This window comes from Drosophila persimilis, unplaced genomic scaffold (assembly GCF_003286085.1).
Source record: "Drosophila persimilis strain 14011-0111.01,24,50 unplaced genomic scaffold, DperRS2 tig00000191-arrow-pilon, whole genome shotgun sequence".
Classification (NCBI taxonomy): Eukaryota; Metazoa; Arthropoda; class Insecta; order Diptera; family Drosophilidae; genus Drosophila; species Drosophila persimilis.
The window spans coordinates 6,103,261-6,131,045 of NW_020825298.1; the positions used below are offsets into that span (position 1 = coordinate 6,103,261).

General features: G+C 43.8%; 1 protein-coding gene across 1 annotated transcript; it reads right to left on the reverse strand.

The window, feature by feature from the left end:
• Positions 1–15,955: 15,955 nt before the first annotated feature.
• Positions 15,956–16,443, reverse strand: LOC6589848. Its single transcript, XM_002015123.2, has one exon. It carries the CDS (start codon positions 16,441–16,443, stop codon positions 15,976–15,978), a length of 468 nt encoding a protein of 155 aa, XP_002015159.1. The 3' UTR covers positions 15,956–15,975.
• Positions 16,444–27,785: the final 11,342 nt, after the last annotated feature.

Genomic DNA, 27,785 nt, shown 5'->3' on the forward strand with positions numbered 1-27,785 from the left:
TTTGTTTTTCGCGAATCGCAATTCGAGGGGCTTTTTTTCGATCAGTTGAGATCTCCAAGAAGTTTGGGGAGAGTTAAGGCGGGTATTTTCTATAACCAGAGATTTGTGGGGCTTTCATGGGATTTATGCAGATTTTCTCCGAGTGCCAGGCAGCTGAATGCATCTCTGCCGCTCTTCTACCTCTGGTTCAGCCTTCTTTCTGCTTTATGGACCCTTCATCCACGTATCTATGGGTTCCTACATCCCCCCCCTTGGAGTGTGCTGCCTCTTCTCTTTACCCATCCAAAACTCCCCCTTAAAGAAGTCCCATCTTTCGCTGTGCAATGCCTTGGGGCAGCCCCAAAAACCCTTTCAATCGATGCTCGCTAAATGGCTTTACTTTTGCATTAGAAACCATCCAGTGTCTGGACATCGCTCACCATGCAAATGGATCCGAAAGGAATTTAATTCAGAAATTTTCCACTTTGCGTTTCATTCACAAAAAATTGCAAAATCCCCACGTGCCGGCCTAGACGATTTTTTCCAGATAATTCCAATGTTCATCCATATGTAGATGCGAATGAACCTTCGGTCTGTCGGTCTTTGGGTCTTTGGCTTTGTCGCTGAACTATTGGCACTTGCTCTGTGGCTGTGGCTGTGACTGGGGCTGTGGCTGGGGCGAGTATCTGTATCTGCATCTGTACCATCCAATATACAATTTAAATCAAAACTTTGTCGTCTGCAGAGTATCCACAGATACATATGTATAACTCTCACTCCACATGGGTGCATTTAGTCGATCTGTGCACCGATTTTTATTGCCCTGCGCGAACTGTTGTTTGTTTTCATTATCGCTCGCTTTTCATCGAATTCGCTTCATTCTGGCATCGATATAATTTGCAATTACCATCAACCGATTCTGTAAATATTGTGGGGCAAAACATGCTCCGGAATTCGGGCGATAATAATCGGTTGATTATACGATCGCAGCCCTTCAGCGGAATTCTGCATTTCGTCGGGAAATGTGGGGGCAAAAAGTAGGTTTTCCAGTGTATTTCACAGATACACTCAGTCGACCTGCCCTAGAATTCAGGACAGAGAATCGCCCGAATAAGATTCCCCCTTAAAAATTCCCTAAATCATAATGTCTCAACCTTGACGCCGAAGCCTTGCAAATATTATTATTTTTTTAAGTCAGAAAGAAAAGAAAAATAGAGAAAAAAATATATAAAAAATAAAAAAAAATAAAACAAAAAAGGAAAAAAATAAAGAAAGATAAATAAATAAAAATAAGTAGAAGAAAATAAGAAAGAAAAAAATAAATTAAAAAAAAAAAATTAGAAGAAAAAAATAAAGAAAAAAAAATTAGAAGAAAAAAAGAAAGAAAAATAAAGAAATAAAAAAAGGAAAAAAAAGAAAAAAAAATAAAAATAAAAAAAGAGAACACAAAAAAAATTAATTTAAAAAAGAAAAAAAAAACAAGAAAAAACTATACATAAAAAGGGGGAAAAATCAGGAAAAAAAGAAAAAAGATAATAAAAAAAAAAAATAAATAAAAAAAAATTACAAAAAAATTGTTAATCTTTCTATTCTATAAAACGATTGCGACTTGCCCCCTATTAAACGTATCTTTGTGTTCCTACGAGGAGGAATATCTGGCTATTTATTCCCCTTTCAACCCTCTCTTGGCTGCAGTGCTCCTCCTGTATCCATCTGTTCCTGTAGTTCTTCCACAAGCCAAGATCTTCCTCTACCTTTAACCATCTCTTGTTGGGACTGCCAGCAGCCCAAGCCACTTCTTGGGACTACAAATTTGTGCCACAGACTGGAGTCCGTCGCCATATCCGTAACTGAAACGAATCGAAATCGTTTGAATATGGAAATCAGAGGCTATCGATGGCCTCCTAGTGGCCCCCCTCCTGCTCCAAGTGCAACTCCAGATCCGATGCCCAATGTCCGCCGAGTTGTCGAAGCCAATGTTTTGCCTCGTTTTGCCTCGATTTGCCTCGTTTTGTTTTTCTTTTAGGCTTTTGTGAACTTTTGTGTATTTGTTTTTGGCCAAATGAATTGCACTTTGTCCACCTCCAGCCGCTCCTGCCCCCCTGGCCCCCCTTTGATGCTGCGATAGTTGCCCCAGGAAGAGGGGCCGCGGCTGACGCCAGGGCCGATAACAAATCGCAGATACATAATTAAATTACAGCGTTTTAATTTCTGTAATTAGTCACGACTTTGCCGCCAACGAATGCACCCAAAAACAGGGCTCCAAGGCGGCGCCAAGAGGCCACCAGGAAGCCACCAAGAGACCGGGGAGACCGGTAGACCGGCAGAGCAGATGGTGGCCCCCGAAATCAAAGTCCAATGTGGCTCAGGCTCTGGGTCTAGCCGATCCTCTGTTAGATCATCAAAATCTGATCTACTTTACACCGAGAGAGCGTGGGCCATAAATCGAGTCGAAGGCGAGCGAAAAAAATATATGCAAAATATATTTGGACATTGCGTGTTTGGGGGCAGAGACTGGTCATAGAGAGGGGGCTGTGGGGGGGATGGATCTGAGGCAGCTGCTGACTGCGCGTGCGCATTCACATATAAATTAAACAAACGTCGCGCATTTCACACACGCCACTCGAAGGGGGGGATGGGGGGGGACCTGGAGCCCGGGACTGCCAACTTGATTCATGAAATATGCGCGCACCAAGAAGCAGCAGCGGCAGCAGCAGCAACAAGTCACAGACCCGGCAAAAATACCATAAATAAATAAATGAAAACGAAGAAAAAACCAACCAAGAAATTGGCTCAAACCGTACACAGAGAGACTCAGAGAGACTCAGAGAGAAAGAGAAGCCCTGGCCACGTCGTGTAGACTCATTTAGACTCATTTGAATACCAAAATGCGGACACGAAGCGCCGTCCCCCAGCTCCAGCTCCAGACAGCAACGTCGACGACATTTTCTAGGCTTATTTATTTACGACTTTATTCGAGCTCCGCTTGAAGTGCATCCATCCCAGGGTCCGCAACGTTGTTTTTTTTATGATCTGTGCAGCTGCCGCTGCCAGTTGACCACCAGGGCAGCGAGGCAGCGAGGCAGCTCCACAGATGCTCCACGGCTCCAACTCCGGCTGCAGGTGGCCAGCGCCAAGCCATTTGCATGGCTCTTTAATTTGAACTCCATTCGGCTGGCAATGTTCTTCAATTAGGGACCTGTGTTGGATCATTGATCAGCGAAGAGAAATCCTCTGCGGAATAGAGTCGTGAATAGAGTACGATTTGATGGCACACCAAGTGCCGGGAAAATCTGACAGGAAAAAGTCTCGAGATGGCAACAAAGTTACAAGAGTTTGAAGTACGATCTGATGGATATGTCTTGTGATCAGAAACAACCCATAAGTTACCACAAAGGAATGATCGATATGATGTACATACGAGTACGTATTGTATTCAGGAATTGTAACCACAATAACTTATAATTTTAAAGTCCTAAAATGAAAATTATATTAAATTGTAGGGTTCATTATTCTTCAGTTTTTCATAATTATTATTCATAATACTATAATTATTTTGGTTTTTTTTTTTAATATTTTCTCTAATATATTTTTTAATATATGTATATATATATTTTTTAAATGTAATTATTTATTATTATTATACCCAATATAATAATAATTTTTCGATTATTTGTATATTTCTTTAAAATATATTTTTGAATATTTTGTATAATTTTTAATTGAATTTTTCATAAATTTTTTGTACAATATAATAATTATTTTTCAACAAAAAAGAAAGAAGACTATTCAATGATTTTTATTTTTGCTCATAAATGAATTTTAATTGGAATACTAAAAAAAATCATAGGGATTTGGGAGATTTTCTGTAATAGCTTCAATAAAAAGAAACAAAAATTCACGTCTACAAATTTCCAGGGGATTTACGGTTATGACCTAAAATTTGGATGAATGAATTAAATCAAAATATCATACAAAATAATGCCTTTTTATTTATTGAATTCAAAACTTGTGTTGTATTTTTCGTCTTGGAGAAATATTTTATTCTGCTGAGGAGCTTTTTCAGTGGATGATTTTTACAGCCTCAAAAATAAAACACAATCTTTCTTTATGGTTTCTGATTAGATCCCTGAAACTCCCAGCTTAAAATGGAGTAAAATATGATACCAAATTCACGCTAGTAATTCCCTTTCCAACTATTCAAAAATAAATACTAATTCCAGTCCGATTTCGTATCTTTCTTGAACCTGCACCGAGTTCCTGGCTCTCCTAATGATGTAAAGCACTGATAAATAGAGCAAAGCCCCAACGGCATGCAGTCTGAAAAGTACCGAAAAGTATCCGCAAATGTACAAATATACACACTCCCACTTGCCACCCGTATGTATCGTGGGGGGGGGATATTTTGTGTATGAGTTGCTAAAGTTTTAAAAATAACGAAAATGCGAACTCAGCGCAAACTGGCATCAGGATATGAAGAAAGTGCAGTTTATATAAGTATTTTTTTGTTGTTTTTTCATGTGTGGAAGTGTACGAGGCACATACTCAGGGGGGGTGGGGGGGTACAGTGCGTTTCAGGGGTGTAGGGTGCTCACGAAATGAATGACAATTAATCAATGGAAATATGCTTAATATACTCGTATGCTCAGGAGTTTCTCGGGGAGGACCTATGGGAATCTGAATTCTGATTACAATATTTGTTAGGATTTTAGGACATTTTTGAGCTTTGTTTCCTGGTTTTAATAATATAAATAAAAAAATAAATTAATCGTAAATAATAATATAAAATTAATCAAAAATAATATATAAATTATAAATAATAATTAAACAAAAAATAATATAATCATTAAAATAAATAATAATATAAAATTATTAAAGAATAATAATAAAAAAAAATTATAAAAAATTTAAAATAAATAATAATATAAAAATATTAAAGAAAAATAATAAAACAAAAAAATAATAATAAAATAATATAAATTTAAAAAAATATATTCCCAATAAATATCAACTGGAGTGAGGGCATTACACTGCCGAAACCCACTGTATGTACCGCAAAAAAACCTGTACATATGTGCCAGTAAATAGGAGGCTCATACATGTGTGTGCGTGTGTGTGTGTGTGTTGCACGTTGAGGGGAATATATGTACTCGTAAAGGTCAAAAGTTTTTCGTTTGCAGTTGAAACTTTTTATGCAGCTCTTTCTTTATCAAGCGTGTTACAGCACACACACACACCGACACCCACACACACACACACCGACACACACACTACGTATACAGGCAGGACTCCAGGGTCCTTGCTGCTTAAGTGCGCTTCGACTTTGGCTTTCACGTCCGCCCATTCGAAAAAGGTAGTTTTCATATTTTTGGCGATAAGCAGCCATGTCCGACAGTGTGTGTGTGTGTGTGTGTGTGTGTCTGTATCTGTGTGCACTTAACAGGGCCACCGCCCACAAATACCCCCTACCACCCTCCCTCCCCCCCGGTAACCGCCATTAGCCAGGTGTAGTCCTCGGGAGGGGCCCCGGGCGGAAAAAAAGTGGAGAGAATTTTCCGCAGCAAATGGCAAAGCATAAATTTATGTAAAAAGATCTGTGATTTATAGCCCCAGCGACGGGTAAAAGCAAAACTTTTATTTACCCTCTCCCCCCCCCCCGTGCCCCCTCCCTGCCAGGAGCCAGTAGCCAGGTTTAATTTATGGAATTTTAGTTTTAACGCCGACGAGCCACAACTTTGGCTCCCCCACAGAACATGGCTGTCCATTGTTCGCCCGGCCCGGCCAGCCCGTGCGTGTTCCTGCCCCCCTGCCCCCCCGCCCCCACGTGAGTGGTGACCCCGACTGGCCGAAGCCGAGGCAAAGTTGAAAGTTTGCAACGCACATAAATCAGATGCACTTTCGGGCATTTCCGTGCACAAAAAAAAAAGGCAAGAAAGAAAAGCGTCCAAGGACTCGCCTCGCGGCTGCACGGAAATTAGCTCTGGGGCTGGGGCTGGAGCTGGGGCTGTGGCTCCACCGACCACCATCGATTGCAGTTATTGCAGTCATTTGTGGATCTATCTGGCGGCAGGAGCTTCCCTCCATCGCGTCTGACAAATTCCGAGTCATTTGCGTTAAGTATCCTTTTTTTTTGGTTTGCCAGGCCCCTGCACGGACGTGCGGGTCTAATGACGTACGGGCCAACGTCAAAATTCAATTAGTTCTGCGGAAGCTGAGCTCCACTCCCCCGTGCCCCCCACGTACCACCCCTCCACCCATCATAAACGATGATGACTCTGGAGGGGGGAGCAATCTCCCTAATTGCCATTAGGTATTTCTCACGAGCTCTGCCCCAGAGCTAACCCCCCACCCCCCTCATTAGAGGGCCCCCACCCCCCCTTTACCTTTACTTACCTCAAGTGAAAGCCAGTCGGCAAGCCGAAGCCATTGCCCCTTGCACCATAAATTATCGACATAAGCCAGGGATCTCTCCCACTCCCACTCCCACTCCCCCATCCGTATCTCATAGATACTTTCGCTCATATTTTGTGCGGCTAAGCTGGGGCCTGGCACAATGGCCTGGCTCGATGGTCGATAGAACAGAAGCAATTTCCAAAACATCGAACTTGCCAAATCCTCTTTGATCCGCCTCCCCCCCACCCCCCTTCCCCCCGCATGTATGGATGTCATAAAAAATTAAGTGAATCCCGCACCGAGGACTAGATGAGAGCGAAGCCGGAGTGGAGTAGTGCCGCATCTGGTCAAATATTTGCACAGACAAAGGGATGCGCGGCCTCCACTTGGCCATAATTCCAACGCCTATCTCCCCCTCCCCCCCCACCACCGCCACCTTGATAAGTGTGCATTTAATTTTGTTTAAGTATATTTAAAAAAGTAGAAAAAAACCAATGTATATGTACTCTCGAGAGCACTTGCTGACAGCCCAACGACACGCGACAAGTTTTTCAGCCGTTTTCCACCCTCCAAAGGGGTCCGCGTGGAGGGTGGCTTTCGGGCTTTCGGGCTTTTGTTGTTGCAAATCAAAGAGTGACAAGATAATAAATAAATATCAAAATATGTCATAAGGAGATTTTCAACAGCCATCAATGGAGTTGCTCGAGTGTTGGAGTGTTGTGTGGGTTTTCCCTGGGACTGTGGGACTGGTGGCGGGCCTGGTGGCTGTATTTTGGGCTGGTGGCTGGTGCTGGGGTGGCTCTGCACTCGAACAGAAGGTGTGGTTGCCGAAACGGTTAACCGGTTACTGAAGTGCCTCTAGAGGGCAACGGGGGCTGGCCTGAAGACAGAGCTTTAATCACGGTGGGAGTTTGCTCTTTAAGAGATGTTTTACCAGGGATATATCTCAATGATGATTATTTCGTTTGAGAAGGATGTTTATTGGATAGTTATGGCTTTAAGGGAAGTATTTCTTGCTTGAAGACCTGGCAGAAAAGCTGTTTGAGGGGTCTTTCAAAGGTGTATATCTCAGATGCTCTTTGAATGTAACTCTCAAGGCTCGAACATGGTCTATCCCTGTGCCTGATAGTGCCTAAACCTAAAAGATACTTTTAATCCTAACATTCCTCCACTTTTAAGCATTCCCATCCAATATTTGGCACCTCCGGCAGCCTCTTTAGCCCTCAAATACCTCAATCAAAGGAAATTGACCAAAAAAAACCTCCCAGATGGTTCTTAGATGTATCTTTAACTCTAAACATGGTCTTTCCAGTATCTAACCAAACGCCTGACAGTGCCTATCCTCAATAGATACTTATGCTCTTAATATTTCTCCCCTTTTAAGTATTCCCATCCAATATTTGGCACCTCCGGCAGCTTCTATATCCCTCAAATGCTGACCAAAACTTCATTGGAAAGGAAATTTACCAAAAAAAACCTCTCAGATGGTTCTTAAATGTATCTTTAACCCTAAACAAGGTCTTTCCACACGCCTGACAGAGCCTATCCTCAATAGATACTTATACTCTTAATATTCCCCGCCTTTCAAACACTCCCCTCCAATATTTGGCACCTCTGACAGTCTCTAGATCTCCACAACTCCATTCTCCTCCCCCCCGAGAGTCCACTGCAACCTGTTATTGGTGGTTGGCTCTCAAAAAGAAATCCCTGCCTGTGAAATGCCACTCAGCTTAGGAGCTCCGTCCGTGGACCGTGTGTGTGGGACTCAAAAAAGGGGTTACCAGGATGCACAGGACCAGGGAGCCACCCCAAGGACTGACTCGAAATTGGAAATGCTTGTCATATCCTTCATTTATCTGTCTTTCCACATGTGGGGGGGAGGAAGGTGGTTTCGCATTTCATAAATTATTTGTCACAATTAATTGAATTGTGTCGAAGGGGTGTGGGTGGGTCAGTGCCCCCCCCTGGTGTGCCCTCTGTAAAACTTTCGCCCGAAACTCTTGCACTTTTGCAGGAGTTTCTGTGCAACTTTTCTCACCACTAAATGAGCGACGGGCGGTACTGAGGATGCGCCGCACTATCCTGTCTGTGTCCCTGTCTGTGTCCTGGCAAATAATTTGATGAGATACGACATATGTGCAAACAACTTTTGTGCGGTGCTTCATATAATTGAAAATCATATACGCACCGAACCCCCCCCTCCCCTCTGCGGGGCAATTTAGAGGCCAATATCCTGCTGTGAAATATGCGGTGATTTTTTCCCTTTGTTCCTGGGCTGCCAGGGGGGGTCCTGGCCTGGGCTCTGGCATTAGGCGTTGGATTTAGCGCTCAGAAATGATTTATGTTTATGACAAATTGTTTGGCATTCAATGAGGGGGGGTTAGAGGGTGGTTGGGGGGGCCTAGCAGCGATTGGAGCCTGCATCGGGATTGTATCTCGATCTGTGCACAACTTTAAGGTGGAAAATAATATGGAAAAAGGTCTTCCAAAGCGGGCCAGTATCCCCCTTCTTATAAACAAGAACCCCTCAGTGTGTAGTACCCCAAAAAAGGATGATCTTTCTCCCACCAATGAGGGCCCTTTTAACGAGTCTTTGGGCCCCACCCCGATTTTCCTGGAAAAGAAATCAATCGGGCATTTCTCTAGATGCAAAGTGAAATCTAAAGGCATGGAAATAAATCAGCATAAAACCCAATGCAGAGCCAGCTCCGTGCAATTAATGTGTGATAATAATCAAATAATTAACTTTCTTAATTGAAAACAATGAAAAGAGTTTTATTAGAGCCCGTACCCCGTACCCCGTACCCCGTACCCCGGGCCAAGGCGACGACAAGGGGCTGGCCATCCGCCAGGGCCAGTGCCGGAGTATCTTTCACCTCCATCGGGCCTCCGACGAGGGGTGTCTATTAAATTTGAGGTTCTTTAAGAATGCATTAAAACAATGACGGAAACAATGGACACACCGGGGGAGGGGGGTACTAATAAAATGGTAAAATATTTACTTTTATCCGGGGAAAAATAATAAAAATCGATGCCATACGGCCACAGGCCATAAAATGTGACAAGACATAAAGCAAATGTCTAAACACACAGACACACGGCACTTGCTGTGGGACAGGATCGCAAAGGACGGGGACGAAGGCCGGGCCATAAGGAAGCAGATACAATAAATTACTTGACGGAAGATATTGATAAGGTGGCACAGAGTCGAGCACAGAGAGAGAGACACCCAGTTGATCCCATATCCATCCGTGTCTCAGTCGTGGCCTTGTCGCTTTTTATGGCCTCGTCTCCGTCGTCTCCGTCGTCTCCGCCGTCTCCGCCGTCTCCGTCTCGACGTTTGTCGCCAAAGATGACGCATGGCCAACCGGCAGGGCCCAAATGAAATGAGTTAAACGCGGCAGGTAGGCCGCTCTGCCCCTGGCCGATAAGCACTTCGATAGACGTCCCTCCATAAGGAGTGGAAATTTGTCAAAGGCAGCCGTTTGGAGGATCTTGAGGCACTGCCAACCGCGTCAATCAATTCTCAAATGAGAAAAAGCAACAGCCTGGCTTTGACTTTCACTATTTTTAGAGGCATTTCCATGGCAGGATGAGGAATGGGGTTAATGAAGGAATATTCAGCGGTTAGGATGGGCAATGCAATGATTTAGATATCAAGAATATATCACAATTTACAATCCACAGAGACGGCGGCCTAAATAGCATCTATTTTACGTTTTATTCACAGAAAATCACTTGGAATTATTCTTGTGAACCACCTCTAAATATAGATATCATTCGGTCGAAAAAGTCAAGCAGAAAATCACGTAAAAAAACTGCATTTAAAAGTCCCTTTTTTCTATGGATTTACAGCCTCGAAACACACAATATAAACATATTCCATATTATATTTTATTCACAGAAAATCACGACTTTGAAAACACTTGGAAGTATCTGTTAAGTATCTTCCTTAGATATCATATATTATTTTGTAGGAAAAGGCCCTTATTTATAGGGATTTAAGTAGAGGATTTAAGAGCCGAAGTACCTCCTCGAAACACAATATTTATTCCATATTTCTATAAATATAAATAATATCAATTTAAATTTATTTTTAAATCGTGATTAAAATATTTATATTTTTATATTTAAATTTATTTTAAAATACTCGAAATTTTTGCTTTAAATTTTAAATATATTTCAATTTATTTTAAAATACGCGAAATTTTGCTTTTAATTTTAAATATATTTAATTTTTTTTTAAAATTTCAATTTAAATATATTTAAAATTTATATATAAAAATATAAATATTTCAATAACGATTTTGAAATCCCTTAGCATTATTCTTGGGTACCACAAATAATTGTGGCTATATTCTGTCGGAAAAGTTGAGAGGTAAATCGGGTCAAAAGGCCCTTAAATCTATGGATTTAAATTAGGAATTCAAGGCCTGAAAATGGGCTGCAAATCAGTACCTCCTCAAAGCACAATTTTTGTATTTTTTATTTTAGCCATAATAAATGGTTATTTTTAATCTAAAATATATGCCGAACTATATTCTCTGTATATTAAAATAAATTATAATTCAATTCTCTATATTCCCTGCCTATTAAAATACATTATAATTGATTTCTCTATATTCTCTGCGTATTAATAAATATTAGAATTAATTTAACAAGCCATAAATTAGCGTTTAATAATTTATATAAACACAAATCAAGTGGGAACTACTTTTCAGCGCAAACCAGTTTAAATGCCGATCTTAGGGTGAAGCCTAGGCGCTAGAAAGTGGTTCTCTAGAGTGGAAAATAATAATAAAAAAACACATATATTTCTGTTCAATGAAAAGTAATATTCAAAAGGCATTTGGCATGAACGAGGGGGTGGGAACGGAGGAGGAGGGGGAGATATGCATCGGGTCGAGACTTGTTTTCATAATCGTTGAATATGGATGGACTGGAGGGCCTGGGATATTGCCATTATGAATAGTTTTTAGTGTCAAAAAACTCGTTTCAATCCGCAAAGGGCCAAGCCGCTGAGAGCGAAGATTCTCCCAGAGATTCCTCGCCGTTGAAGGGCATAAAAATTCATGTCGCTGCCAGAGATCCGTGGACGATAAAACAAATTAGCACCTCAATCGGCAACGGCCTGGGAACGAGGCCCAAATGCCTGGGGCCCTGAGCTTTGAGCGAGTTGTAATAAACTAATAATTTATAAATTCCGTTTGATATTCAGCAGGCATCGAGCTGCAGAAATAATTCCCATGAAATAGCCAGAGCTACCGTGTTGGTACGGTACGGAACATGCAAATACGGCGACAATTTCCCAGCACGTTCGCGCAGACTCAAATCCCATTAATTACGTCCGTATCGGCGTGGTGGGGGGAGGGGGGCTGTGCCATACACGAAATTTTGCTTTATGGGGGCCCCCTCGCGAGCCCTCAATCACAGGCCGATGGACATCCGATAGATACATAGATAGATAGATAGATTGATAGATAAATAGAGGTTCAATTTTCCGTCATAAAAAATCATTAGAAACGTGCTTGAAATCTGTGAAAACAGGCGACATATCACACCGTGTCGACGCCGTCTGCGGACAGCCCCCCTCCCCCGCTCTCCGCTCCCCGCTTCGATCGTATCTCACGGATATGCCCCTGACACTTGAGCAATAATAATTGTCAAAGCTTTGACTCGCGTTGACTTATCGGACTGGCAGAGAGAGGAACCCAAAGGCCGCCGCTGGCGCCGTCGCCGTCGCCCCCCATGGGCAGTCCTCAATACCAATTAGCGCCACTCGCAGGGGGGTGGAGGGGGTGTGGGGGGATCTGAACATATTTAAATTACCGTAAGTACAATATTTACCCACTCATAAAGGCCTCGCCCCCAATCGTTGGGCCATAAACACGCGTAACCGATTCTCGATTCTCGATTCTCCATTCCCGTCGAACTTTCTCAGCGGCGGGGCTCTAAAATATTTATGGGCTTTCTGAATATGGCTTGGAATTTTCAATTACATTAATCGAATGCCCCAACAGGGGCTCCAAAGAGAGGGGGGGCCTTGCCCAGAGCTGGAATCCGGGATCTAAAGCAGAAACTATCGAAATATCAAGCCCCTCCCCTCAAAATATATATTTTAAATATATTTCATGCTGAAACAGAGTTTCCATCTATTTGTGGAGACTTCCGTAGGCTTTGGGGAAATAAATTTCAAAAATTTTAAGAATTTTTACTAAATAAAAATGATTTATTTCAATTTTAGCCACATAAACTATCGGGGAAATACCCGTTTCATCGGGTTATGCTATAGATAGATATTCCAAAAATGTTGCAACATAAATTTCAGGCCCTCCAGCACATAAAATCATAAAAATATTAGCACCTATTTTTCCCCTATTGGAAATTGGGATATTCGAAAAGCATAAAGTTTATGATATTTATGTTGTGCTTGGAAGGGAAATGCAGTGGAAATTTAATAACGTAAACAGATTGCAGCATAGCAGAGGAGGAGAGACCCAGTACAAGTATCCACAAGATGGAGATGGAGATGGAGAGATGCATCTCTCGACCCTTGAAATATTGTAAAAAATTATTGTTTACAGATAAAAAACAACACAAGTAGAGCTACGTGCTGTCAGACGGGCTAAACCGGAGATACAATTTGTTTCCATCCATCGAGAGCTGTCTAAAGATGGGCATGGGGCATGGGGCATGGTCTGGGGCATGGTCTGGGGCATGGTCTGGGGGGGGTGGCGCAAATGAATTGTATTGGCAGCTGGCAGACGGCGCGACGTCCAATAAATGCATTTATTATATATTTATGCCAATGCAGAGGCAGAGGCAGCACCAGACGAGAATCGACGCTAATTAATTGAACTTTTCATAAAAGTTTTAGCCGCGAAGCACAGATACTTCTCGTGCCACATGTGCAGCCGCAGAGGCTCCGCCGTAGCAAGCCAATGTCTCACTCGAAGAGGCCCGATGGTCGATGCCCGATGCTTGATTGCTAATTGCAGCTCTTTGGAGCGAGGGTTGCCAGAAGAGACCCAATAGAGAGGCTCTAGGGGACTAGGAGGTGACTTTGGGGGTCTATTTATAGGAAAAGAAGCTTGGATAGGCCCTGCTTGGGCTGCTAGACGTCTTTGAGGCTATATTCCTTGTAGAAAAATCCCCCTCAGACACCTCTAAAGGTCTGCCCATGGGCTGTGCCCCTTCTAGGACCATCCCCCAGGCCCCTGCCAACTCTTCGATCCCCCCTCGGGGCACAGCCTCCCCTCGTTTCGGCCACCAGTCGCCGTGGATTGCCGCGACACAAGTCGGCTGCCACTGGGGCAAGGCAAGGCAAGGCAACAGCAAAATTCGTTGTAACAACAAGTAGATTTACAATTTGTGATACTTTCCCGTACTTCAACGACTGAATAAATATTCATCTATCTATCGATGTGCCCTCAACAGCCCGACAACGAAGTGAAAAAAATCATGTCAGGCGTCAATTTGAAAATGTTTAAGTGATTTGTTTACACGCGGCAGCGTCTATTAACGAATTTATGTTAAACAAAGGGAAGTCGTTTGTTCAGAGACCCACAGCCGGGCCACTGGCCAGCCCCGGAGTTGCCCCAAACAACAGTTGCAGACACACAATACACTTCATAAAATATTAATCTGCTGATTTATGATTCCATTTTCGTTTTTTATTGCGGAACAGAGAGGAGACCCGAGAGGAGCAGCCTCTCTGGGCCTTTGTTTATGCCTAGTCGATCGATCGGTGCATCCCAAAACAAGCGTAAACATTCGGGCAGGGGCTGCCAGGGATTGGGGGGGGGGGGGGGGGGGTTTGGCCAAAGGTTTGGCCAGAGACTAGAGGCAGGCACAAGGAGAAAAAGGGGTTTCGAAGGGCTAGAAAGGAGGTCGGAAAGGGGGGTATAAGAGGTAATGGCAGCCCCCTTTTAAGACCTCCAACACACAAATATATTCATTCATTATCTCCCCTAAAGAGCTCTGTAAAGTCTACACCCCCCTAAGATCCACATTCCTTGGGCCAAAGCCTCCTCTTTAGAGGCCTGCTGTCCTGCTGCGATTTGCGATACATCTTCATTGGAGATCATCGCTGATCAAACGCCCAGACCGTGGTCTAAATTTAGTCAATTTCCCTTTGAACTTTTCAAGAGGGCCACCAAGGGGATTCCCTGTGGAGCCATGCGCCCAATGATGACATGGAGATGCAGGAGGCGGGGGGTTCCTGCCCCGGTTTGAACTTTTGTCACACACATAAATCCCAGGCATTTAGCTCCAGCGAAGGGCGTGCCTAATCCGAGTTTTCCTGGAGATAATTCATCTGCCAAATTGCCAGCGAATTACAAATTAATTTGGAGGCTCAAGGCGGCAGCCATGAAATTGCGTAATTCCAGCCAAATTGAATATTCAAAAATGTTCCCAACAAAATAATAAATATCGCGAAACTAATTGAACGGCTCGGAGCCCCGGGACGGAGGACCGAGTAAATATTTGCATAAATTGGCAACGCTTCGTGGGCCTCACGTGCACGGGCGCCGGCGAACCGTCAAATGCAGACAATGACAATAAGTTCCTCCTTCGGTTATCCCTTTTGCCAGCAGGACGACAGATGCATCCCCTGTTTGCTTGCTTAAGCCATTCGGAATGGGTGTCCTTGGTGTCCTTCGTGTCCTTTCGTGCCCCTTTCGACGGGTGTAATTCTGCGGCAGCGTGACCAATTAATTTGATTGTAAAATGTGAAATTCGTATTTAAAATCAAATACAACAAAAATGACAACCGCCTATGACGGGAATATTAAAAAGGACTGCGGAGCCACCACCAGAAGCCACCCCAAAGGACCCCGGAGATGCTGTCGCTACTTTAAAGTCACGCACGGAGTTTGCGCGATTTTTATGATAATTTCTCACAGCCATTGGGCCCCGTCCTTCTGTCCGCCATTGCTGTGGGATCCCCAGACAGGGGCTTAAAAAAAAAGGATATTTTCCGCTTGACTTTCATTTCCCTTCGTTTTTTTAATAACGACTCAAATGCGCAGGTCCTCTTCCGATCGAAAAAGGGGTCGTCCCCCTCCCAGTTTTCCGCCTTTTATGTCTCGACATCAGCCTTTATTGGCGCAAAACTTTTAGGCATTTGCATATTTCGTGAAATTAAAGATTCGATTGATTAGCATAGCCCAAAGTCAGACCAGGGAAGCCCCTAACCTTGGCTCCAGCCAAAGATACATCTGGGAAGAGACCACAGACAGGGGATTCGATGGGTAAAAGGTGTGCTTAAGCGGTTAAGCAGGGCTTCCTTGGGACCTCTAAGCTCCTATTCTGCGCCGCGGTTGAGTGTCGCTGAAGCTCGAGGCCTGTACTTGGTTTTGGGTCCCAGACCTGGCGAAAATCTGCCCTTCGTTAGGCCCTAGATACTCAATCTAGGGAGAGAATCGAGGTTTATATCCAAGCAGCGGGCTTTGTTTTTGCCTTCTAGGGACCGACTTCTAGGCCTCGCCAAAGACTCCGTGGATTTCCTGTAGGATTTCTTCGATAGAAAAGGCAAGTCCTGTTCCTGCTCCTACCCCCACCCCACCACGAATCATGGGCCGAATATTCCATTCTATATATTTAGTAAACACTTCCATAAACCATAAAAACCAAAAATACAGCCAATAGAATCCATTCAGGCTTTAAAAACCCGTACAATTTGGGCAACAAGCAGCACAAAGTCGCGGCCACTGCAGTTGTGGCAAGGCCGAGGATCAGCCACTCGTGGTGGAGAAACGCCTCGCCACTCATCCCCCAGTCGAGGCACTTCGAAAGGACAGCCCGGTGGATCAGGGGCTCCACACTGCCCCAGGCCCCGTAGACCACAAGGTCCAGCAGATCGTAGGCCACGATTGTCTCCACCAGGATCACCATTTTGGGGGTCGTGTGGGGGGAGACGTCAATGCGCGAGGCCCACAGCAAGGTGGCCACAATTATGAGGCAGCGGGCCCAGCAGGGGGCGGGCGACCACTTGGGGGGCTCGAAATATGACCAGCCCAAGGTGCTGCGCAGAAGGAGAGTCAGAGCAATCGACAGGAAGGACACCATCGCCAAACGAATGACTAGAGAGACTGTAGACTGTTTGGGAAATGATTTTGAAGTAAGGAGAACCGACTACGTGGTGGCAAGGGATCGCTAGGGTCTGTCGAAAGGTGTCCCCTCTATCCTTAGAAGCCCTCTTTCCACCCCACCAACTTGTCGTGGCTTTGATTCCATTCCATTACACACAATATCATGTCGTGGCCACATAACACAGAGTGGCACTACTTTCAGGGATTCCCGCTTATTGCCACATAACGAACAGGCAAGTCGTTTGCCGCGTCAACAGCGTCTCGAGCAGGTCCTTGCTGCACACAAGGACCACGGACCCGGCAGAAAGTTATGAGCCCTCGCCTGCAGGGAGGAAGGTGGAATAAAATTCACTTTATATGCAGCACAATAATATTTCCATTTGGCGAATTGCCTTAGATGCCACGCCCCCCCAGAGGACTCCCAGGGGAGTTGAATTCTCATAGCATATGACTTTATGAAGAGATACATTTTGTTTTCTTGTAAAGAAATCCGTTCTGGCACTTTCCCGGAAAATTGTTATGTGCTTCGTGACTGGCCGCCTCTTCCAGGACTTCCAGGAGCGACTTTAAGCACCAGCCAGGCCCTGGCTTTAAGGGTCAACCCTTCTCCGCACTCCAACCCTTCTCTCGGGGGGCGGCAATTACGCCCCTGACTTCGGCTTCGGCATCGGTCATTAAATCATTCATTCCGGGCCATTTAATAATTTTCGCAACAAAGCTCGGGCCTCTGCGAAGGGAGAGGGGGCAGGGGGCAGGGCATAATAATTCATTAAGGCCCGGACCTGCGCGCTCTCATAAATGCCCAGACAGGGGCCCGGCCACAATGGGCCCAAAGCGGGCAGAAGGTCAAAAATGATAAACGGATATTGGGCAGAGGATATTTTCTCGTTTCCTTTTCCGATTGTTGCCAGCCCTGGCATTGTCCTTGAATAATTGCAAGCCGCATTGAAGGAGTCCTCGGCCGGGATTCTCCTTTCAGGAGGACAACAACAATTGCAGGAGCAGAGCAGGGGAGGGGGGGAAAAGTTTAAGCTGTCAATATTTTGACTTTTGCTGCCTGCTTTTGTGAAGTGGGCGTATAATTAATGGATCTACCCAGCCGATGGCCGATTGCCGACTGCCGATTCCCATCAATGGCAAAAAATATCGTGAATGGGGGGGCAAAAAGGGTTCGACCGGGGTTCGACCGGGTTTCTTCCGGGGTTTCGCCTTTATTTATGGCAAAATAAATTGAAATGTCAACCGGGCGGGTGGAATATTCGTATCATATTCAGCAACAAACTATGAGCCTCGCACATTGTGTCTGACGGCAATTTCATACTCCATATGGTAGAAGAGCTCCAGAACAGGGGCCGGGGCAGGGCCTGGGGCAGGGGCTGGGGCAGGGGCAGGGGCAGGGCTTCCATTATGTTTATTGCGGCACGGACTCGCTCTCGGCCCTCGGTCAATGGAGTTCAATTACACTTTTGAAGAGGCCGCCATAAAAGTCCCAGCACAAAGGCATATTCCGTCTTGAGGGTCCTGCCTGGAGAGGGTTGGGGCGGCCTTTAATGATGTGCAAAAGGGTTTGGGTTTGACTTTGCTTCGCCGTTGCGCCAATTCATTATTGAAATTTCTTTTAGTTGGTGTTCTAGAAGATCGCAGGGTCCTTTGGGGTGTGAAAAGGCCTAAAATTAGAGCAAATACAAGGGAAAGTTGGGGAGAGAACTACTGCCACGATGGGCTTTCATTTGCCTTAATTTTCCACTCATTTTGGCCTTCTGCAAGCGAATCTTTCCCCCACTCTTTATGTATCCATCGCCCCATATATCAAAATTGTATGATTTCGGGGCGCGGTGGGGCGCGGTGCCTGCCTGGAATTCGGGAGTTATGATATTAATTCGTGATTATTATGGCTCTGCAACCTGCCACCGCCGATTGGTGCTGCCGACGTGAGGCGAAACCCCAATTTGTTTGAAAAAATATGAAATTTATTTTATGATTTGATGGCCCCTGATGTGTCGTGTTATGAGTGCGCCCCAAACACGACAGCCCGCGCACCTGTGGGGCATGTAATGAGGTTGTAATTTATGTGGACATAAATTAAACAAAACTGAAGAATATCCCCCACCCTCCCCTTTAAGGGCCTTCAATCAATCTAATCATTAATTCTAAAAGCCTTTAAATGGCATTCTTTGTGGGGAAATCTGTCGCTGGAGGAATACTTTTGACTTGTTTTCTGAAGAGTGAAAGGGTTTTGTGGCGTGCCTTTGGAAGGGGTTTAAATTGCAGTAAATTCCCTGAAATTCTTACAGGTTTTTGGGCCTGAAGACCATCCATTTCTATCATAAGTTGCCCCCTCTAGAAATCTCCCCCTTTTCGCCTTCAATTCCAGGCTCTTTAAAGGGTTCCTGGTGTAAAAAATGGCCCCCCTTTTATGGCCATTTCCCCATCGGTTGGGGCTGTGAGTGATTTTCCATCCACGACCTCATCCGACCTGGTTTTCCCGGCTTATAGATTTCACTTTGCGTTGGAGGAGTTTTGCATTCATTTCGGGGCAATTCATTTTCAATTCTGGTTCTGTGGCGCGTACGTGTCTGCCACATGTGGCAGTGGCGCGAATTATGAGGAATTGTGTCTAGGCTAGGCACTCGGCCAAAATGCAAATCGACGACACAATCCCCCCTGGACTCCCTGGTGCGTGCCCATGTGGGGGGCTTGGGGGCTGTGGGGCTGCCTCATAAATATGCATTTCAGGGGCTCCACGGCTCCATTGTGCCGCCGGTGCCGCCGCCGGTGGTGGTGCTGCTGCTGGCCGCATATTAGTGGCAAATATTGTTGGCCACAATAAAAACCGCATTGTGAAAATGAAATTTTCATTTATGCGCTCGTTCTGCAGCGCAGCTGTTGATCAATGCCACAATAATCCGCAACACTCTGTCCGTCCGAGGACAGGCAGTACTCGTATTATAATGCAAAATAGATGACAATTATCGCGGCTGGTTGACTGGCCATCCAAAGGGGGTGGAGGGGGTGGAGGGGGTGGAGGGGGGAGGGGGCATTGACTTCGGCTGCGGCCTGCAGCGGAGGGGAAATCAGGGATTGCAGGTTATTAAGTGGCATGATAGCGAATGAGGGCTGGACAGCCATTCGAGGGAATGAATGAAAGCCTGGGAAGTGTTGAAAGCACAAAAGGATGCGTCGTCCACCACTGATTGATGGAAGAAAGTGGAAGGCTGCAACGCCCAACATTCAATTATTTTACAGGGAATGTAATTGGAAATAAGGTATTATTTGGGGATATGTTAAGTCCCTTCAAATATACAAAATATTAAAATTAGTTAAATATATTATATAATCACTAAAAATGTTGAATCTGTAAAATGAAAATTATTTTGTGCAAACAGCTTATGGACAGTGTAAAAAAAAAATACCTATTTATGTATACATATGTATGTATTTATTTATTTTTTTTTTTGCAAATTACTTTATAAATTATCACTTAATTTTGATGGATTAAAAAATTGCATAAATTTGAATTAAAGGCCATTATTTTCTTATCCAAAGCCAAATCAAATTAAATTTATTTTCAGTGTGTAAAGAGTTTCTGGACATACTGGACAACTTGAATATAGAGGATACCTAGAGACGAATACTTTTGTGACTGACTGTATATGGACATTTACTTGCACGGAAATGCAGAAATACATATTTACGTTGATCGGCTGAGAACTGAAATGCAAGGCCTTGCATTTGACCCTTCTATTGTGCATAGGAAAAGCGCTGCTGCTGCGCTGCCGTACAAGTGATCGGCACCAACGCAATACCAAACACCAAAGGCACTGCAATGTGAGAGCGGGCGAGAGAAGGAGGAAGCGTCAGAGCTGCTCGGTGGATAACGAAATTACACGCGGTGGTCAGCTATCTCTCTCTTGCGGGTCTTCCTTTAAGCTCAGCCCTACTGAGAGCGCTTTGACGCCAAGCTTGATGAGAGAGAGGGAGGGAAGAACGAAACGAGAGCACGTTGCGGGACTATGGCTCGGGGCTGCTGCTTAAGCCGAGCACGAATGGACATGATAGCTAAAGAGAGAGAGCGCGAGCGAGCAACTACGAGTAGATGCGATGCTGTAGCTGTAGAAACGAAGCAAAGAACGAAGGCGGGCGACGAAAGAACGGCCGCTGCCGTGCGTGCAAATAGCGAATGATTAAAGTTCTCTTTATCCAACATGTTCATTCGTGTTCGGCTTGGCAGCTCCAGCACTGGCTATATTTTAAGCATTTGGCGACTAAATATCCATAACCCTCAATCCCCTATAGGCGCAGGGCGGGCGGGGGTGGGGCCTTGTCTTTGTCTTTCTTTTCGGGTAAATAAATTGCCACCTTTTTTGTTGGCGCTGCCATTCAGAAATCATTCAAAGAGCAATCAGTCTTTGGAGGGGTAAAAACTTTTTGAATTGTGCACTCTTCCTCCAACCCCTCTCTAGCTATCTCTCCCCTCTCCCTCCCTCCCCTCCCCTCTCTAGCTATCTCTTCCCTCTCCCTCCCTCCCCTCTCTAGCTATCACTCCCCTCTCCCTCTCTAGCCGAGGAGCTGCTGCAATGAGCAAATAAATTCACCGCATACAAAAATTTATAACGCCAACTTTTCTCATTAAATTTTATAAAAGGCGGCATATTTTAAACTTTTTCGACAATAACGGCATTATCTCACCTGAAAGAGAAAGAGAGCGGAGGGAGGGAGAGGGGGGGGGGACACACAGGAGGAAACCCTGAGGCATTGCAGTAGTTGGCAGAGAAGCACTCAAGCGGCAACGAAACTTAATTTCTATTCATTTGCTAAAATTCATTCACAGTGGAAAAGAGAGCCAGCCAGAGAGTGCCAGAGAGAGAGAGAGCGGGGGGGAAGCATGTGTGGGGGGTAGAAGTCATATTGGCAGCGGAAATGGAAGCGAAACTTTTGTCTTCACACTCGTGGATATAGTATCTATGTATCTAGGTATCTACGTGGCATAATACCACGGCACAGAATGGATGGAAATTAAGAAAACTAAAGGTAAGCAGATTAAAGAAGAGCCAAGCAGGGGGAGGGGGGGAGGAAATAGTTTTCCAATTAAACTTTATCCTTTTGCTTTAATTTACCGGTTTCATGCCTTGTCGCCTCTTTCGACCGCAGAGCCAAACGAAACGAGTGCCAAAATCCCATTTTAAAGTTTTCCATTTCCCCCGCCCACCACCCCCTCTTAGCGGCGATTTCTTCTCGACTGTTTCCGATTCTACATTTCAAAAGTTTTGCGGGTCTCCTTCGTCAAGACCGAAACGAGGGATAAGCAGGGTCCCCCCCCCTGGCCCCCCCTCCACCAAAAAACCCAAAGAAAGAGCCCAAAAAAAAAGGGACCAAAAATTGTGAACATTTTTCTCCCAGAATTGTTTCATGTATTCCCAATATTAATTTGGTCAATTTATATTTTATTTGGAATTTTTAAATTGGTAACGTTTTTCGGGTTTTTTCACATATCGCGCTGACCCATCAGAGCGCCCGTACCCAAGGATCACCCTACCTCTCTCTGTCCCTCTCCCTCTCTTTCTCTGTCTCTCTCTGTTTCTCTGTCTTTGTGTGTGTGCGTGTTAAGTGGCTTAAATGGATCGACCAGGCCCAAAGAGATTGTCATATTCTTCCACCTACTCCCTGGCACATACTCGTATGGAAAAATATTGTTTCCTATATTTTTGGGTTTCTTTGAAATTCTCTTTCTCGATCTCTGGACCCATTGTCACTGTCGTCGTCTGGTTATGGTTATGATATTGTTGCCGCCTTCTGCTGGGTATCCATCCAGGTCTCAGTCCCCAGACCCCAGTCCCCAGACCCAAGTCCAGTCTTTGGTCCCTGGTCCCCGGGTCTCATCTGTGCTGTGCACAGTAGCATGCCAGATAAATCAATGTGTCAACACCTCTTTTTGTGCTGTCAGTTTTTTATGGTTTTCGATGATATTTCGCCTATTGTCAGGGACAGACGCACGCGGCGACGACGGCGGCGACGGCGGCCTCTTGACCAGTTTTGCCCGTCGCCTTCGTCGGCTGCCCATTTGGTTAAATCGCTTGAACATTGCGGCTCAGAGTCGGAGAGCTGGAGAGTCGGAGAGTCAGCTGCTGACATGACCATCGCTCAGTGCTTTTTGTGTGCCTTTTAGCACAAGAATTATGGGTAGAGGCCAATGATGGAAACATTTCGAGCGATGCCAGGCATTCAGTGCCTCACAGCCTCACAGCCACGAGTGCTGCAACTTGCAACTGGATCAATTTCAGTGGCGAAACGTTTAACGTGGCCCCGCTGTCGTCTTCCGTCAACTGCCCCCCATCCCCATCCCCATCCCCCTTTGGGGCCATGAGGGGGGTTTTGTTCTTGCTGTTTTCTGTTCTGCGGTGCTTGCGAAATTTGAATTGTCTGCTTTTTAGTGAAGATTTATGGCAGTCTCGTTAAATTTTAATATAAAATAAAAGTTTTTTAGAAAATCATGCGAACGTCTGACCAGAGACCGGAGACCAGGCTAGGTCCAGAGACCAGGACTCCACTCTAGACCACTCCAATCCACATCGATTGACATGCAAAGCGAATTAGCTGGCCATAAATCGGAGCCAGCCCCAAGTGGAGTTAAAATATCTGCAATTATTACAAATTTACAAGTGACCAACCACTGGGAGTCGTAAAATCCCCCGATCCCCGATCCCCAGACTCGGACCCACAGCTGACGTTGTGAGAATCGTTTGGCCGGCTGCCAAATGACCCTCGGGGGCCAAGGCCCAGACATTCCAGCCGACGGACAGAACGAGGCTTGTTCTTTGACGTGGAGATTTCTGTTCTATTGGCGGATTGTAAAACAGAAGCAATGACCTGCGGATCAATGATCCAATTTGATCTCCAATTCCCTCCTCTCCAAAAACAAAAAATAATTAGGCATTTAGCAGGAAATCCCGCAAAAAAAACTCTGAGGATTGCCGGCGAAGGCGAAGGCATCTCGAAAAAAGTTCAAATAACTTGAGAATTGTAACAAATCATTGCCTCATAGCTGGGGCCTCTGGCTGGCTGTCACCGCCGCCTGTCATTGGCCATAAATGCGAGCGTTTATGAAACATAATTTGATCGGAGCAAATGCCTCGGTGTCCGGCACTGACGATCGCATTGACACCGACCCGACAAGATGTCCAGATAGCCAGAGGAGAGCCCAGAGGAAGCCGCCTTCCTGCGAGTGGAAGTGCGTGAGAGATGCGGCTTTGAAAGACCGCCCCGAGAGCGGGACCCCGAAAAACTGGCCTCAATGGAGTTGGCTGCTTTCTTTCTTCTGGCCGCCCCAAAAACCCGATTGGAGAGCACTCGAAGCCCGTTTAGCGCTCATTTGCAGGGGGAGGGGGAGGGGTTGTTGCCGATGTTGGGGCTGTCGTGTCGGCTCGTGTTGACGACGTCGACGACACATAAATTGCGATTAAAATGATTAATGCTCAACGCACGGCTCGGCGCAATGTTAATTGCCACCGAGCTCCGAGCTCCAAGCTCCAAGCTCCCTGTCCAGTACCCCCTCGGCCCCCTCGGCTCCCCGAGATCCTCTCTAGACTCTAGAGACACTCTCCTGCCGCCACGGGTATTTGCATAAATTTGTTTTGACGCTTGTAATGAGCTGTTTGTGGCATTTCCACTGCCACTATCGAGGCGGCTTTATCGGGGGGCCCGAGCCCCAACAATAATTTCCATGTTCGGCCGCCGCTTCTTTTATTTTAATTCTTTGCTTCTTAACATATTTGAAATTATTATAAAGCCGCCTAATCGCCGCCCAGCCATCGGCTTTCGACGCCGGCCAAAACGGAAGTCCAAGTTGGCCAAAACAATTTTGGGACGGGCCCCATTCGGGCCATAAATGAATGGGATTATTAAGTGCCAGGTGCTATGATGATTGCAAGATCTGATGGATGAGATGTGAGGGTAAAATGGCTGGGCAATGAGGTGGAGAAAGCAACGAGAAAGATATGGAAAGGTGTTTCTTTTAAACTGAAGACTTGGGAATGGAAACTAAGCGGGTAAATTAAATTTTTTAGAGATTAAAACGGGTTCAAAAAAATTTAAAAAAATATATAAAAAATTAAAACAAAATAAAAATAATAAAACAAAATAAAAATAAATAAAAATAAATAAAACAAAATAAAAATAAATTAAAAGCACAAAAACGAACTAAAAAAACCCAATAAAAAAAGAAATAAATTTAAAAAACAAATATACATATATACAAAAAAATTTTAAAATAAAAAAGTATACATAAAAATATAACAACAAAATATATCAACAAATATAACAAAAACTATAAAAATATATACAGAAAAAAATATAGAAATATAATAAAAACTATAAAAATATATACAGAAAAAAATATATATGTAAATATATAAAAAAAAATAAAAATAAGTAAATTGCCTATAAATTTCTTAAAATAAAATTAAATTTTCACTCATTTTAGTATCTTTAAAATAAACTGAACGAAGCCAAAGACAAAAATAGTTTAACCAATTTATGCACATATATGCATAAATTGGGGTTAAATTACTAAAAATTCGTACCTTTGACATTCTTAGGATAATACCTCTAAAGAACTTAAGTCCAAAAATGTTACCAAATCCAGGGAATATTTAAAAATGCTTCAATATATCTTCAGTTAGAGACAACGAATCGACACGAATAAAAAATCATATGAAAAATCCCACTATTCTCTTTTCGAACTATCATTTTCTAAGAACAAACGCGCTGCAAAGGCCGAGTGAAAATTTAAGCACTCGCGGTTTTTTGTTTAATTTACAAAAAATATGTTTGGGCCTTATGGCAAAATTCCAAGTAAAAGTGAAGTTTGCTTTAAAAGTTTCCATTTTGTTTTAACTGCTGGAATATACAATTTTTGTATAAATATCTCGCCACCTCGTTGGGATTCTGGAGGCTCTGTTATTCATGAAAAAGTCTTCATTTGAGACACGTTCCTAGGTGGGCGTTGCTTTGAGTCTTTTGTGTGTTATGATCGCTTTGGAAATACATATCGAATCGATTCACAATTTGTCAATTTGACATCAAACATTTAGCCATTCAGTCGGAACACGATTGAGGCCTACAGATGTCTCCCCCCCCACCCGTCCCCCCCTCCAAGCGATCATGCCATTGATATGTAAAGCAGCATTTGTCCATATGGTTTATGGCCGCCAATGCCTCGATACCTATTCATCTCTAGGCCCCAATCTGCCTCTCTGGGGGAAACTGGGTGTGTTCCGCCAACCATTCTCGTTGCTCAGTCAATGGGGAGGCCATGGGGGAGGGTCTGGGGGGGTTGGGGCTGGTGCTTAAACAATTGCAACAATGTAAATCAATCAACTTGCTGGCTGGCTATTGGGGAATTTGTATATTTAATTTAGTATTTCCGTTATTAAAATCGAAAATAAAATCGAAACCCACCTGCACAATAAATTTACAGGGGGCTGCACCTTTTGTCGCTGCCGTCGTTTCCTCTGTTTACACAAATCGAAATTTATAATCACAAAAAAAAAACCAGCAAAATGAAACAATAATATTTGTTAACGCTCGACTAGAGACGCGCCCAATAATTTTATTGAATCCGAATCAGAGTCCCCGAGCGATTGTGATTTGAAAAACAAAAGTGGAAGCACAGATACAGATACAGATACAGATACAGCCGACAAACAGTAGCCGCCATAGGCCAAAGAGTTTTGGCTTTGAGTTCGATTCGTTTCGACTGAATTTCGATTTTCATAAAATTAATGAATATTTAAATTGTGTTCTGTTCCATGCAAAATGCCGCCGGAAACGCGCTTTGCTGGATACAGCCACCTGTATCTGTATCTGTATCTGTTTATTATTGGACTGGCTTTTGGCCGGATGCGCACCCACACACAGACACCAGCAGATACATATACATATATATCTTTGTATCTTTGGATACCACAAACATGGAGACACTACGAGTCGCATTCTGATTTGGCAATGCCTCGGATCAGATTCATTCACATTTCTCTCCCCTCTATTGCCCTCTCTTTCGACGCTTGTGTGTCCATCTCTTTCTTGAGATTTTTGGGGCTGGGTCGGACATTGATTTGTACAAATTGTGTGCTGGCCGCCGCCGCCACCGCCGCCGCACATGAATGGGCTTCGATCACAATAAACAAACAATTTCACAGATAATATTTTTGAAATTCTACAGATACGCACAGGCTGAGGCACGCACCCGCCTAATAGGTCTCCTGCCTGGCGTTACCATCCCCCCCAACCCCCTCGACGCACCCTATCCGATCTATAAACAGATATTTTCATTCATTGCTGCGCGACCGGACACACCGCCGCCCACGTCCATGCCCGGCCACCCAGACCAGAGTCCCGATTCCCGATCCCCAATCGCCGATTCCCGCCATATTCCCTGTTCCCTGTTCCACGATCTCTGATATCCGCAGATAGAGTCCGATGATTTGTGACGTCAGCTGGCAACGGAGCACAGTGGTCCAGGGGCCTACAAAGAGGGGAAGAAACGCTTGAGAAGCCCTTTAACAAGATATAAAATAAAATAAATCTCAGTTAATTCTTCGTTTATTGAGTAATTTTAGTATTTTTAAGAGGTGCAGTATTTTTTTGGTATTTTTTTTACTTTTTTCTCTTTGTAGTACGTTTAGTGTTCTGAGATCATTCTTCGTTCGGTTAGTATGGTATTTATCAAATTTTTTTATACTATATTTGAATTTTTTGTTGTACTACTTTTACTGTTCCGAGATCATTATTCGAGCTTTTAGTATTTTCGAGAGATGCAGTATTTTTTTGTATTTTTCAAATATTTGTATTGTATTTTTTGAATATTCTTTATAGTGTTTTTACTGATTTGAGATCATTCTTCGTTCATTTAGTATTTTCTAAACGTGCACTATTTTAATGGTATTTTTCAAATATTTGTATAGTATTTTTTGAATACTCTTGTACTGTTCTGAGATAATTCTTTGTTCTTTTAGTAATTTTAGTACTTTAGAAAGTTTCAGTATTTTTATGGAATTTTTCAAATATGTTTATAGTATTTTTTTAATATTCTTTTTTATTATTTCTTATACTGTTCTGGGATCATTCTTTGTTCTTTTAGTAGTTTTAGTATTTTCGAGAGGTGCAGTATTTTTATGGTATTTTTTAAAATATTTTTTCGAATATTCTAGGTAGTACTTTTACTGTTTAAAATTCATTATTCGATCTTTTAGTAAATTAAGTATTTTTGAGAGGTGCGTTACTTTTATGGCATTTTTTAAAAAATTTTATATTATTTCTTAA